Source organism: Bos grunniens, chromosome 7, assembly GCF_055505025.1.
Source record: "Bos grunniens cultivar Pamir isolate PY7600 chromosome 7, Bosgru_T2T1.0, whole genome shotgun sequence".
Lineage (NCBI taxonomy): Eukaryota > Metazoa > Chordata > Mammalia > Artiodactyla > Bovidae > Bos > Bos grunniens.
Window position 1 is genome coordinate 24370834 of NC_141171.1, and position 14842 is coordinate 24385675.

General features: G+C 39.2%; 1 protein-coding gene across 5 annotated transcripts in view; it reads right to left on the bottom strand.

Annotated features, from left to right (window-relative positions):
* CHSY3 (chondroitin sulfate synthase 3) overlaps nucleotides 1–14626 on the bottom strand; it is a 375783-nt gene extending 361157 nt beyond the window's left edge. Inside the window, exons 1-2 of one of the 5 annotated variants that reach the window (XM_086410475.1) lie at nucleotides 14474–14626; nucleotides 11814–11968 (exon numbers count right to left, since the gene is read on the bottom strand). In XM_086410475.1, coding sequence (XP_086266601.1) covers nucleotides 11814–11933 — 120 coding nt within the window. In that variant the 5' untranslated portion in view covers nucleotides 11934–11968; nucleotides 14474–14626. Of the gene's footprint in view, nucleotides 1–11813; nucleotides 12044–13284; nucleotides 13419–14473 lie in introns of those variants that run through there. The other 4 variants (XM_086410476.1, XM_086410477.1, XM_086410474.1 and 1 more) reach the window with 4 other exon arrangements.
* Nucleotides 14627–14842: the final 216 nt, after the last annotated feature.

The following is a 14842-nucleotide window of genomic DNA, read 5'->3' on the forward strand; positions in this document are numbered from 1 at the left end:
AAAGGCGGCATTATCATCAAGTAGGAATTCAAATGTTGTTAATATGCATAAATATACATTGAAAACAGTCATCAAAATTCCACTGAGACACAAGTGCTTCTAAAATAAGTATTGCCAATATGGTCTCTCGTAATTTACTCTCAAGCATCAGTGTGTATGCTTTGGCATATTCTTTTAAACTGGCAAATGAAGCAGTTTTATAAAACTGAAAATGTCATGCCAAGGTATATTTTTCACTTTTAATGACCTCTTTTAAAGCAATTACATGATACCGTATTTTTCTTACTGGCATGCAAAGTGAGCAAGGTTTATATTTAAAAATGATCTTATTATGTCTTGTCATGAAGAAAAGGGTTTAATATGCACATGGAATGATTCTTATAAGTACCTCCCATTATCTTTAAACTAAAAGCTTACCTGTGAAACTTTGTAGTCTCCAAGAGAGAACATACATAAAATCTAAGTAGGTCACTACCTGTTATTCTAAAGGTTTTTCTTCCAGCATTTTATTAGAAACACATGGATGTCTGAGTGTGGTACATATATTAGAAGCATTTCTCAAAAACATACATAATTGCAGAGACGATGATCTTGTATTTTCATAAATTTTAGCTGTAAAATGGTAATATCTGATACACTCTGAAATTTCACCTTGATACTTCTATTCAATGCTGTATTAAGTTATATTAACTATGTTTTAAAATTGAGGTTCTTGAATAGTCTTTAAAAAGAAGTCTAATCCATTTACGAATGAAGGCTTTTTGGATCAAAGATTAAACTATACAAAGATAGAAGACTACAAAATAATAGTAAGGAGGTGCTGTCAATAATCCACAAAGATCACATCTTCAAATATTGTTTGAGAGGTAATGTTTTCTCTTGAAAATTGGAAATTAATCCCTTCTGGATGGCCAAAGGTTATCAGAGATTTAGGGAACACATAGGGAAAAATATAGAGTCTATCTCTGATAATGTGCATGAAGCAGAAACTTAAAGAGAGAAAGGAGCAGGGTTAATAGTGAAATGGGCAAGCTAAGTTTCAATGCCTATGATTAAAAATAACCCTTTGTCAAAGGCTTACAGAAGGACAAAGACCACCAGGGTTTTAATACTGATGAATTCAGTTGCCCTGCTCTGGAGCTAACTATGGATGTCCTCAAGAAAAATGAAGAAGAAATGACAAGTGTTGTCCTACTCAATTTAAAAAGAACTAGATGTGGTATCTTGTTTTGACTTGCATTTCACTAATGACTAAGAAGTCATGGCAAGAATACACAAGAGAACTCTACAAAAAAGATCTTCATGACCAAGATAATCACGATGGTGTGATCACTCACCTAGAGCCAGACATCCTGGAATGTGAAGTCAAGTGGGCCTTAGAAAGCATCACTATGAACAAAGCTAGTGAAGGTGATGGAATTCCAGTTGAGCTATTTCAAATCCTGAAAGATGATGCTGTGAAAGTGCTGCACTCAATATGCCAACAGATTTGGAAAACTCAGCAGTGGCCACAGGACTGGAAAAGGTCAGTTTTCATTCTAATCCCAAAGAAAGGCAATGCCAAAGAATGCCCAAACTACTACACAATTGCACGCATCTCACATGCTAGTAAAGTAATGCTCAAAATTCTCCAAGCCAGGCTTCAGCAATATGTGAACCATGAACTTCCAGATGTTCAAGCTGGTTTTAGAAAAGGCAGAGAAACCAGAGATCAAATTGCCAACATCCACTGGATCATCGAAAACAGAGGAAGAGAGTTCCATAAAAACATCTATTTCTGCTTACTGACTATGCCAAAGCCTTTGACTGTCTGGATCAGAATAAACTGGAAAATTCTGCAAGAGATGGGAATGCCAGACTACCTGACCTGCCTCTTGAGAAACCTGTATGCAGGTCAGGAAGCAACAGTTAGAACTGGACATGGAACAACAGACTGGTTCCAAATAGGAAAAGGAGTACGTCAAGGCTGTATATTGTCACCCTGCTTATTTAACTTCTATGCAGAGTACATCATGAGAAACGCTGGGCTGGATGAAGCACAAGCTGGAATCAAGATTGCCGGGAGAAATATCAATAACCTCAGATATGCAGATGACACCACCCTTATGGCAGAAATGATGAACTAAAGAGCCTCTTGATGAAAGTGAAAGAGGAGAGTGAAAAAGTTGGCTTAAAGGTCAACATTCAGAAAACTAAGATCATGGCATCTGGTCCCATCACTTCATGGCAAATAGATGGGGAAACAGTGTCAGAATTTATTTTCTTGGGTTCCAAAATCACTGCAGATGGTGATTGCAGCCATGAAATTAAAAGATGCTTACTCCTTGGAAGGGAAGTTATGACCAACCTAGATAGCATATTGAAAAGCAGAGACATTACTTTGCCAACAAAGGTCCGTCTAGTCAAGGCTATAGATTTTCCCAGTGGTCATGTATGGATGTGAGAGTTGGACTGTGAAGAAGGCTGAGTGCTGAAGAATTGATGCTTTTGAACTGTGGTGTTGGAGAAGACTCTTGAGAGTCCCTTGGACTGCAAGGAGATCCAACCAGTCCATTCTGAAGGAGATCAGTCCTGGGCGTTCTTTGGAAGGAATGATGCTAAAGCTGAAACTCCAATACTTTGGCCACCTGATGCAAAGAGCTGACTCATTGGAAAAGACTCTGATGCTGGGAGGGATTGGGGGCAGGAGGAGAAGGGGACGACAGAGGATGAGATGGCTGGAGGGCGTTACCAACTCGATGGACATGAGTTTGAATGAACTCCAGGAGTTGGTGATGGCCAGGGAGGCCTGGCGTGCTGCAGTCCGTGGGGTCGCAAAGAGTTGGACAGGAGTGAGCAACTGAACTGAACTGAACTGAATGACTAATGATACTGAGCATCTTTTCATGTGCCCATTAGCTATTTGCACATTTTACTGTTTATTTGAATCATTCGTCCATTTTCATTGGGTTGCTTTTTTTTGGTTGAGTTAAATATTTCTTCATATTTTGGGGGAAAAACAGATGTGCAGGAGGATGTGGAGAAGTTGGCATCTTCATACATTGTGTTGGGAATGAAAAATGGTGCTGCCTCTGTGGAAAATATTTTAACAGTTTCTCAAAAAAGTTAAGCATAAGGTTATATAAACTAGCAATTCTACTCTTAGCTACATATCCAAGAGGATCAAAAACAAATTAACACAGAAAACGAACATTCATAGCAGCGTTATTCACAATAACTCACTCAATGCCGCATAGTGGATTAATGGATAAAGTAATTGTTATGTTCATTCAATGGAATATTATTCAGCAATAAAAAGAATAAAGTACTGATTCATGTTACAAAATGTATGAACTTTGAAAGCATTATGCTAAGTGAAAGAAGCCAGACAAAACAGGTCACGTATTATATACTTCCATTCATATGAAATACCAGAATAGGCAAATACACGAAGAAAGTAGACTGTGTATTTGCCTGTTGAACTTCCCCGGTGGCTCAGCTGGTAAAGAATCTGCCTTCAATGCAGACTTGGGTTTGATCCCTGGGTTGCGAAGGTCCCCTGGAGAAAGAACAGCTACCTACTCCCAGTATTCGGGCCTGGAGAAATCCATGGACTATGTAGTCCATGAGGTTGCAAAGAGTTGGACATGACTGAATGACTTTCAATTCACTTCATTCATATGAAATAGCCAGAATAGCCAAATACACAAAGAAAGTAGATTATTGGTGGTGAGAAAATGGAGGAAATTAGGAGTGACTGCTAACAGGTACAAGATATTTTGGGGGGTGGTGATGAAAATGTTCAGAAATTAGCTGGCAGTAATGATTGTACAATGTTATATCAAACCCACTGAATTATACATTTTAAAATAGTGTCTTTTATGTTCCATGAATTATATTTCAATAAGAAATGAACTACAGTCATAAAAGCATAACTGGCCTCTAATTGATCCATTTACAGATTTAACAATACAATTTGAGACTTGAAAGTAAACTTAGCACATCTCTGAGAGACTGAAACACCAGAAGCACAGCTCCTAACTAGTTTAGATTCTGCAGAGATATTCCTGTTATAGCCAGTTACTGAATGTAGACATGAGTTCTAAGGAAAGGACTTCATTGCTGACAATACTAATCAGGAATTCAGGTATAATACTGCCAAAGGAAAAGAAAAAAAATTTAAAAAACACTCCTGCAAAGCAGCCACTGTTTCACTTGCTGAGAAGAGAATCAGTTCAGTTCAGTTCAGTCGCTCAGTTGTGTCCGACTCTTTGCAACCCCATGAATTGCAGCACGCCAGGCCTTCCTGTCCATCACCAACTCCTGGAGTTTACCCAAACTCATGTCCATCAAGTCAGTGATGCCCTCCAGCCATCTCATCCTCTGTCGTCCCCTTCTCCTCCTGCCCCCAATCCCTCTTAGCATCAGAGTCTTTTCCAATGAGTCAACTCTTTGCATCAGGTAGCCAAAGTATTGGAGTTTCAGCTTCAGCATCAGTCCTTCCAATGAATATTCAGGGCTGATCTCCTTCAGAATGGACTGGTTGTATCTCCTTGCAGTCCAAGGGACTCTCAAGAGTCTTCTCCAACACCACTGTTCAAAAGCATCAATTCTTCGGTGCTCAGCTTCCCTTATAGTCCAACTCTCACATCCATATATGACCACTGGAAAAACCATAGCCTTGACTAGATGGACCTTTGTTGGCAAAGTAGAGAATCAATAGGAGATCATTCTTATTTTGATTTTCAAATAATATGTAAAGTTCTGTATGTAAACTTTTTTCGGATTTACAAGATTTAATTTAGTGTTTTGAATATTTTTAATAAATCTGTTGTCATGATTTCCTAGCAACTCAGTTCTTTCATTAGGATAGCATTTTGAAATCAAGCTCTCTGAATTGTTTTCTCTGAAAATGTAAACAAGTAACGTGAAAAGAAGCAAAAAAGTATGCCTCTGTTGAATTGGGGGCAATTCTGTGGTCAAGTAAATTAGGAGACATTGCCTAGTCTAACATTTTCTTAGAGAATCAACAAACTTATCATATTAAGACTCCAGAAAGTCATGTAAGAATTAAACATAACACAAGATGAAAACAAACCTCTTCAGATTTAACTCACCAGTTTTCAAGGAATTTGATTAAAATCTTATTGCTGTTCTTCGAATATAGTTTGATGAAGAAATTGGTTAGAGCCTCGCTTTGCTCTGCTTCTAACTCAGAGATAAACCTCTAGTTTTGGTGAGACATTTTGGACAAACAAAATGTATCCTGCTGTTTTTCAAACTTTAGGACTACGTTTGGTGCAACTTGGGTTCACAATTGGTATTTATTAGTTCAAACACATGGTCTCTGACCCCTTATCAATAGTGTGGTCTTTATATACAAAGGACAGTATTACTTTCAAAGCATGTGTACCATATCAGAGAGGTGTGTTATTTCTGGAAACATTTTAAAGGAATGTGGCTGCATTTAAGAATACATTCAGTCAAAGTCAACTTTTAGAATTCACCCTACAATGTTAGAATTGATTACAAAAAAAACCTTAATACCTCACATGCATAGGAAAAATGCTCAAAATCACTAATAACCAGGGAAATGGAAATCAAAACCACAATGAGATATCATCTCAAATCTGTCGGAATGGCTATTCTCAAAAAGACCACAAAAAATAAATGCTGGCAGGATGTGGAGAACATACACTGGCAATGCCATTATGGAAAACGGTATGGAATTTTTTTCAAAAAACTAAAAGTAGAACTACCATATGATCCACCAATGCCACTTCTGAGTATATGTCTGAAGAAAATGAAAACACGAAATTAAAAAGATATGTATACCCAATGTTCATAGAAGCATTATTTATGATACTCAAGTTATGAAAGCAAACTACATGTCCATCAACAGACGAATGGATAAAGATGTGGTATATTTACACAATGGAATACTACTCAGTCACAAAAAAGAATGGAATTTTATCATTTGCAAAAATATGGATGGACCTGGAGAATACGATGCTAAGTGGAATAAGTCAGAGAAAGACAAATGGTATATGTTATTACTTATATGTAAAATCTAAAGAATAAAATATAAAACTATAAATAAACAGAAATAGACTCACAGATACAGAGAACAAAGTAGTGGTTACCAGTGGGAAGAGGAATGGGAGAGGGGGCCAGATAGGGGTAGAGGGTTAAGAGGCACAAACCACTATGTATAAGATAAAGAATAGGCAAGGATATATTGTACAGCACAGGGAATATAGCCAATATTTTAGAATAACTTTGAGTGAAGTATAATCTATACAAATATGGAATCATTTTGTTGTACATCTGAAACTAATATTGTAAATCAATTATACGTCAATAAAAAAAGAACTATTCAAAAAACTCTTACTTTAGAAAAAGTGGTGTACATGAGACTTTTAAAAAATTGGGATATAGTTGCTTTACAATGCTGCATTAGTTTCTACTGTACAGTGAGGTGAATCAGCTATGAAGAAAAGAAGAAAAGTCACTCAGTCGTGTCCGACTCTTTGTGACCCCATGGACTGTAGCCCACCAGGCTCCTCGGTCCATGGGATTTTCCAGGCTTGAATACTGGAGTGGGGTGCCATTTCCTTCTCCAGGGGATCTTCCCGACCCAGGGGTCGAACCCGGGTCTCCCGCATTGTAGGCAGACACTTTACTGTCCAAGCTACCAGGGAAGCCATATGTACAGCTATATGTACACATATATCCCCTCCCTTTGGCCCTCCCTCCCACTTCCCTCATCCCACCCATCTATAAGTGGTGCTAGGAAAACTGAAGAGCTACATGTAAAAGAATGCAATTAGAACACTCTCTAACACCATATACAAAAATAAATTCAAATGGATTAAATACCTAGATGTAAGACTGAACACTATAAAACTCTTAGAGGGGAACATAGGCAGAACACTCTTTGACATAAATCACAGCAAGATCTTTTTTGACCCACCTCCTAGAGTAAATGAAAAATAGTTAAAAAAAAAAAAAGGACCTAATTGAACTTAAAAGTTTTGCACAGCACAAGAGACCATAAACAAAATGAAAAGACAACACTGAGAATGGGAGAAAGTATTTGCAAATGAAGCAACTGACAAGAGATTAACCTCCAAAATATACAAATATCTCATGCAGCTCAATATTAAAAAAAAAAAAACCCAATCAAAAAATGGGCAGAAGACTTAAACATACATTTATCCAAGGAAGACATACAGATACTGAAGAGGTACATGAAAATATGCTCAAAATCACTAATTATTAAAGAAACGCAAAACAAAACCATCATGAGGTATCACTTCACACTGGTCATAATAGTTATCATTAAAAAAACTATGTGAGACTTTAATACAGGTATTAAATATCAGAGATATTTCAGGTGAGGTTTCAGACCACTGCAGTAAAGTAAGCATCACAATTAAGCAAGTGATATAAATTTTTTGCTTCCCCGATACATATAAGAGCTATGTTTTTTTACTATATTATAATCTATTAAGTATAAAATAGAATTATATCTTAAAGGTTATGTAAATACCTTACTTAAAAAAACTTTATTGCTAAAAAATGCTAAGCATCATCTGAAACTTCAGCAAGTCCTAACAAAGATCTCTGATCACAGATCACCATAACAAACATAGTAATAATGAAAAAGCTTGAAATATCACAGAAATTAACAAAATGTGACACAGACACCCAAAGTGAGTAAATATTGGAAAAATGATGCCAATAGCCTTGTGTGACCCATGGTTGTCACAAACCTTCACTTAGTAAAACCCACAACATCTGCAGAGCTCAAAAAATCTAAGCACAATAAAATGAGATGCCTGTATAGCTTGCTACATTCAGGGACCCTAACTTGAACAGAGAATTTTTTCGGACAAATCTTTCTGGCCAAAGTTAGTAAAGTTTGTTTGTCACTGTCATCATTTATTGAAAACACAGCAAGTGTGGAAAATAAATTATCAAGCTCCAGCTTGCAATGACTTAAAAATTATAATTTATAAGCTGTGCAAAATACTGTTAATATTTTTACTCTAATTACTATTTTTTTTCCCCCACAAATATGCCTGACTATTCAACTTCAGCTCTAACTTTATACTTTAGGCAGTCCAAGTTTAATAACATGTGACACCTGCCCTCAGGATCTGATAGCCTAGGGGAAAACCAGACAGGTGAAGCCTTGATGATGGAAGAATATGTCTGATGCTATACTAGCGTTATGTTCATCTAAAGCAGGAGGAAGTTTGGGAAACTTCCTGGAATAAGTGACACTTGAACAAGAGTTTTAAAGGATGGGTCAGTTCAGTTCAGTTCAGTCGCTCAGTCGTGTCCGACTCTTTGCGACCCCATGAATCGCAGCACGCCAGGCCTCCCTGTCCATCACCAACTCCCGGAGTTCACTGAGACTCACGTCCATCGAGTCAGTGATGCCATCCAACCATCTCATCCTCTGTCGTCCCCTTCTCCTCCTGCCCCCAATCCCCCCCAGCATCAGAGTCTTTTCCAATAAGTCAACTCTTCACATGAGGTGGCCAAAGTACTGGAGTTTCAGCTTTAGCATCATTCCTTCCAAAGAAATCCCAGGGCTGATCTCCTTCAGAATGGACTGGTTGGATCTCCTTGCAGTCCAAGGGACCCACACTTAAGAAAGGTATTCAGAGAGGCAAAGGAACTTTCCGGTAAAGTAAATGAGAGTGAATGAAGCGCATAAATGAGAGTGAATGAAGTATATAAATGGGTGTGAAATAAAGTAAAAATACAAAGTGAGCTTGGTTAACTGCTGGTAGTTGGATATAGCTCAGGTAAGAATACACATGCAGGATGGACAGGGCAAAGGGAGAAAGACCTTCCTCAGAAGTAGGAAGGAGATAACCTGTTTGGAGATCAGTACCTGGAAAGAAAGAGCGCATGGAAGAACAATTGAAAGGCTATTACAGTAATGCAAGAACTAAGTACGGAGAGGACGGAGAAGATAAAGTCACAGTCCAAAAGGGACACAATCCCCAGTGCTGGGTGCTTGTGTAGCTAGGACTGAATGACGTTACGGAAAGAAAATGGAACGCTTCTCGGGCACGTCACTGGCCTCTGGTGTGGACCTCTGTTGTTCTGCACTGAGAGGGAGAACAAGGAGAGAAGCAGGTTTGCAGGATAAAATACTTCAGTTTTGATCACATAGTATAAGGAGACTACAAGCAAGACATTCTTGTCAGATAACATTAAAAATACGAATATATTGGGAAGCAGGTCACAAGGTGAATGGTGGGCACCGTAGACCGGCTCGTCATGAGTTCCAGCTTCCTTCTGAAATGCTCTCTTGCACTGCAAAGGCTGGAAACCCATTCTGCATTTTCCTCACCTCTTGCAGGAAATCAGAGGGTATCAGAAATGAACTTGATTTTGCTGCTCAGGTAAACTCATATGAAAGTCAGATTCAAAACCAGGAGGGAAAGCCCAGGCTTGATCTGGTTTTGATGATCCAGGACCTGGCAGACGCGCCATGGTTCTGGAGACCGGAAGCAACTCTTGATTCTACAGCTTGTGGATTATAACTGTTGTGGCAGGATTTTAATGACCATAGACTGTTTTGCTATCTTTTCCCTAGAAGTTTAGCTTACAGTCTATTTCTTCAGTTTGTCTAACCATTTTAGAAGAGTGGTAAAAGTTTCCCTTTTAGATTAAGTCAGATAATGTGTTTCAGAAACAATGCACTTCTCAGTAATAGGGATGTCTCTAGGTCACAGAATTCTACAGGAAATGGAAATTTGGGTTACCTTACCTGGAAAGAATTTGTATGAACATAAAATGAGAAGACAGTGGCCCAGGGTTGACCATGGCAAAACCATTTTCATCTGTGGTTACCTGATGAGAAACAAAGCTGAATCTTTGTTAGACCTAGTAGCTATTGCAATGAACCGTTTGAGTGAGAGGGAAGAATACAGACACTGGATGTAGGGCGAGGCTCTCTGCTTCTAACTGTACTAGAGAAGAATGAAAATAACATCCTCATAGTTCAAAGTTCTCAGTACACAGCACAGGGAGAGAAGTGAAAGTCGCTCAGTGGTATCCAACTCTTTGTGACCCCATGGACTGTAGCCTGCCAGGTTCCTCTCATGAAATTTTCCAGGCAAGGATACTGGAGTGGGTTGCCATTTCCTCCTCCAGAGGATTGAACTTGGGTCTCCTGTGTTGCAGGTCGATTCTTTACCACCTGAGCCACCAGGGAAGCCTGAAAGGATCTCTTATTGTTTGCTACAAAGGCTAGTGTAGCTGAAAATCAGCAACAGAGTTTAATATTGTGGGATGTTAAATTACAGTGTAGAACAATGATACTGAATGAGAGGGAAGGAATTTTGGATGGATAGGAATGACTGTGAGCTCTCAAGCCTTACAACTCCACTGGAGCACTTCTGTTTCCAGCTATGATGGAATTTAGCAGACCGTTTATCCTGTGGAGAATACTCAGAAAGCCAATTACTAGATTGCTCTAAAATACAAAATCATATAAAGGTATGAGAATGTTCCTAGGCAACCAGACCATGGGAAATAAGATCATAAAGTGAAGGGACCGTGGATGGGTGGGCTGAACTCTGCTTTTCCCTCAAGGTATCTGACAATTCTTTTCTGTGGAGTATTGACAGGGAAACTAGATGAAGACCTACAGATAAGAAGCAGAGACACCAGCAGAGCTTTCAGCAACTGCATAGTTCAGCAAGGCAAAAACTGGATGTGGAACAGTGAAGATCCTGAAGAAAAGAGAGGCAGGGAGATGAGAGCCCTGGCCTTGAAAGGGTTTCTCCTCAAAGCATTTGCACAGAGATGGAGACTAAGAAAACACATTGGAAGTCACTGCAAAGGAGAACAGACTTCTAAGGAGTCTTACCAAAGTTAGGGTAAGTGCCCACTTAAGAGGCATGTCAGTTTCACCTGGATTCCAGGCTTAATCTCAATGCCACGAAATAAGAGCTGTACTGCATTGAGATAATTAGGATCATCACCCAGTCAACATACATACATAACCAAAAGGGAAGATGTATCTGAATATAAAAATAACTCCTGCAGAGTTAAAAAAAAAAAAAAAAGAGAATGCAACAACAAATGGGTTGGAGACTTGATCAGATACTTCACATACAAGACAAACATAGTGGGAATACACATTATAAAAATGTGTCATTTATTAGATATTACAGAAATGCAAATTTAAATCACAAGAAGATGCTGTACAAACTCACTAGAAGGGCGAAAATGAAAAGGACAGACCATACGAAATATTAGCAAGAAAAGGATGCTACAAAAACTTTCATCCAAGTTTTCCTTTGCCTATAGAATTGTAAATTGGTTACAAAAGGCATACTCTGTGACCAAGAGATTCTATTTTTTAGTACATATCTAACAGCTGCACATATATTAACCAAAGCACATACACAGATAGTCATGGAAGCATAACAGTAATAATAATTTTGGAAACAATCTAAATATCTTCAAATAATAGAGGTCTAAATAAACTGTAGCATATTTATAAAATAAAGTACTACACAGTATTACTTCTCAACTGGCAGTGATTTTGGTCCCCAGGAACAGTTGGCAATATCAGAAAGACTTTTAATTGTCACATCTGATAGGAGTGCTAATGGCATTTAGTGGGTAGAATCCAGACCGCTGCTAAACCTCTGACTTCACACAGGATAGCCCCCGCCACAAAGAACTGTCTGGTCCAAAATGTCAGTAGTGCTGAGGCTGAGGAACCCTACCTAGTAGTTTTCCATAAAACCATAAATTACTATGAACTGTTACAAACCACCACAGGGTTATTCTCTTACAGTTTTGCAGAAGTCTGACACAAGATGAACGAGCTGAAACCAGGTGTTGGAAGGGCTGGATTCCTTGCAGGAAGCTCTAAGAATCTCTTTACTCGTCTCTTGAGGATATCCATATTTCATACTTTATCTCTTGGCTCCTGGACCACTTCCTTCATCTTAAACGGAGAAAAGCCAGCCTCAACTGGGTCCTTCTCACAGATTCTTCTCATGACAACATTGAGTTCACCTGGATGATCTAGAATCCTCTTCCTAGATTAAGATCAGCTGCCTAGCAGCCACAATTCCACATGCTAATCAATTCTGCTTTGCCAAGCAGTGTAGCCTTCACAGGTTCTAGGTGTTAGGATGTTAACAGTTCGTGGCGGGGGGGTTGGGGGGGGGAATTATTCTGCCCACCTTGTCCTGCTACCTGGCAATGGAAGTCTGCACTGCTGCTCCACAGAACAGCATTCCAGGGTCTCACATACTGATAGTCAAGAGCAGACACCAGAGTATATAATTTCTGGTTTTGTTTATGTAAGGTTGGTATAATAGACCAAACTAATCCTATTTTTAGTTTGATGGGAATTGAACCGTGATTTCCTGGTGTGATCACCAGGTAGCGTCTCAAGCAGAGCTCAGGTAGTAGAGCCTGCAGAGTTAGTAAAAGCTTCCTAGTGATTCAAAGGCTTCCTGCTCCGACACTTGACAGCTTAGGACAAGGACAGCAGCTCCCTGTTAGCCTATTCTGCAGCCAGTTTTGGGGGGCTTTTCTAGAAGCTTACCCTAGTCTCCATTTCTTCAGCCCTACCAAACATTCCGGAAGTGATTTAATCCTCTAAAATAAATCCCTTTCTGCTTAAAGGAGCTGGAGTGGATTAGATTCTCTGTAACTGAAAATTCACCAATATTGTAAGGCATTAGCAAGAGCTAAATAAAAGCGCTTTGTCAGTCAGTATGAAGCACTACCCTAAGACTTTGTAAATATTATCCCATTTAATCCTAACAATCGTTAGGTATGACTGTCATTTATCGTAAGTGATACAATTGAGAATCAATGTGATTAGCTTAAGCTTAAGCTGGTACTGGTGGCACCAAGATGAGAACCCAAAGCCCTGACAGCTGTATGCTCCTCCTTGCACTTGGTTGTTCAGCTTCATTATCTTTGAGTAGAAACATCTGATACACTGGCTGCACATAAATTCTTCCAGTAAAGATTCAAAGAGCTCAAAGAAACACGTAGAGCTTGATTTGCTCCCACCTCTCTGATGTATGAGCTACAAATGGTGTATCAGTCAGGATACTTAGCTGTATACAATAGAATCCGTTCTGATTAGTTTAATCAGAAAAGTGATATATTTAAAGATATCAGGTGGTTAACAGATTCATTGGGATACTTTGGGAGAGAAAAAAGAATGGACTCAGAATTAAGCTTCTAGCAATAATTCTCCGAATCATGAAACAGAACAAGACTATGGAGGAAACTACTCACTGCCTCCGTTGGATGCCAAGCACCGGAAGTTCAATGTGAGGGGCACTGTGCCTGGTGCTGACTGCACTTCTGTGCCAGGAAACCAGCCTTGCAATGGCTGGGAACGTGATGCTGTCCCTGCTCCCGCCTCCTGCATGTAGCTGCTCCTGGCCCTCCTGTCTGAGTGTAAGGCCCAGCAGGGGTGTCTGCCTGCCGCGCTCTGGTCATGTGCCTTCCTCCTACGCGCTACAGGGGCTGAGAATTTACTTCTGATTTCCACACTGGAGAGGTGATAATCATACTGTGAACAGAAGGAAGGGCATACAAAGGGCATGCTTTGGGATGTAATAGATGTCCATTACAAAGAGGGTTGACCTTTAGCCCCTACTCTCTTTTCTACCAACATCTTGAAAGAGGCAAGGATTTACTAGTCCTGAGTGTTGTGCATAATTAACCAATACAGAAGGAAATTAATCCTGAATATTCGTTGGAAAGACTGATGCTGAAGCTGAAGCTCCAATACTTTGGCCACCTGATGCAAAGAACTGATTCACTGGAAAAGACCCTGATGCTGGGAAAGATAGAAGGCAGGAGGGGAAGGGGATGACAGAGGATGAGATGGTTGGATGGCATTACTGACTCAATGGACATGAATTTGAGCAAACTCTGGGAGATGGTGAAGCACAGGGAAGCCTGGTATGCTGCAGTCCATGGGGTCACAGAGTTGGACATGACTGAGCGACTGAAGAACAATCATCTCCTAACACATTTTGAGAGCCTGTTATTGGCTCTGCTCTGTTTAAAACAAGCTGCTAGTTCAGAAGAAAAATGTTTCTTTAATGAAAAATTATGGTAGAGAATATTCACTTCACCAGTTATCCATCTCACTAATGAGCAAAACAAATGGTCATTAGCATGCTGTTGATTTCTCCACTGTGCATAATTTTTATTTTTGAGCTTAGAGGTGCTCGTATGTTTTGTGTTTGTAACACAATTTTTAATATACAGATGTTAATCTCACAAAAATAATTGAAGAATTATGAATTGGACCATAATTTTAATCACCATCCCTTTTAATTAGCCTCATTTTCTTTTTCTTCTGAACATGCGATTTTCTGTAATGATTTCACTTCCCTAGTACTTCATAGACCTTTAAAAGATCATTGTTAATAACCTCAGTGTATATTTAGGATTTCAAAGCTCCACTTACTTGATGTACATGGATGAATTGAGTTTCTCTTTCCATCAGTCAAACCTCAATTCCTTTCTCAGCGCTTCCACAGGTGGTGACTCTCTTCTGCTTTTCCTGCTGCCACTGCCTTGAAATAGATACTGTTCATGCACATCCTCTCTTCAGGGAGGAACAAGGAATGAGGTTTAAAATGACTTGTCCTTTTTAGAATTTTCATATGTTATTCTCTTGCCTAGATGATATCAATTAGCTATGCAGTAAGCACTTTAAGACTTCCTTCAGATGGGATGACCATTAGTTCTTTATTTCTGTTGTTTATTAGGAAAGCCTGCTTTATGTTAAGAATAAGAAAGATGGGTAATTTAAACAAATACATACAGATCTTCC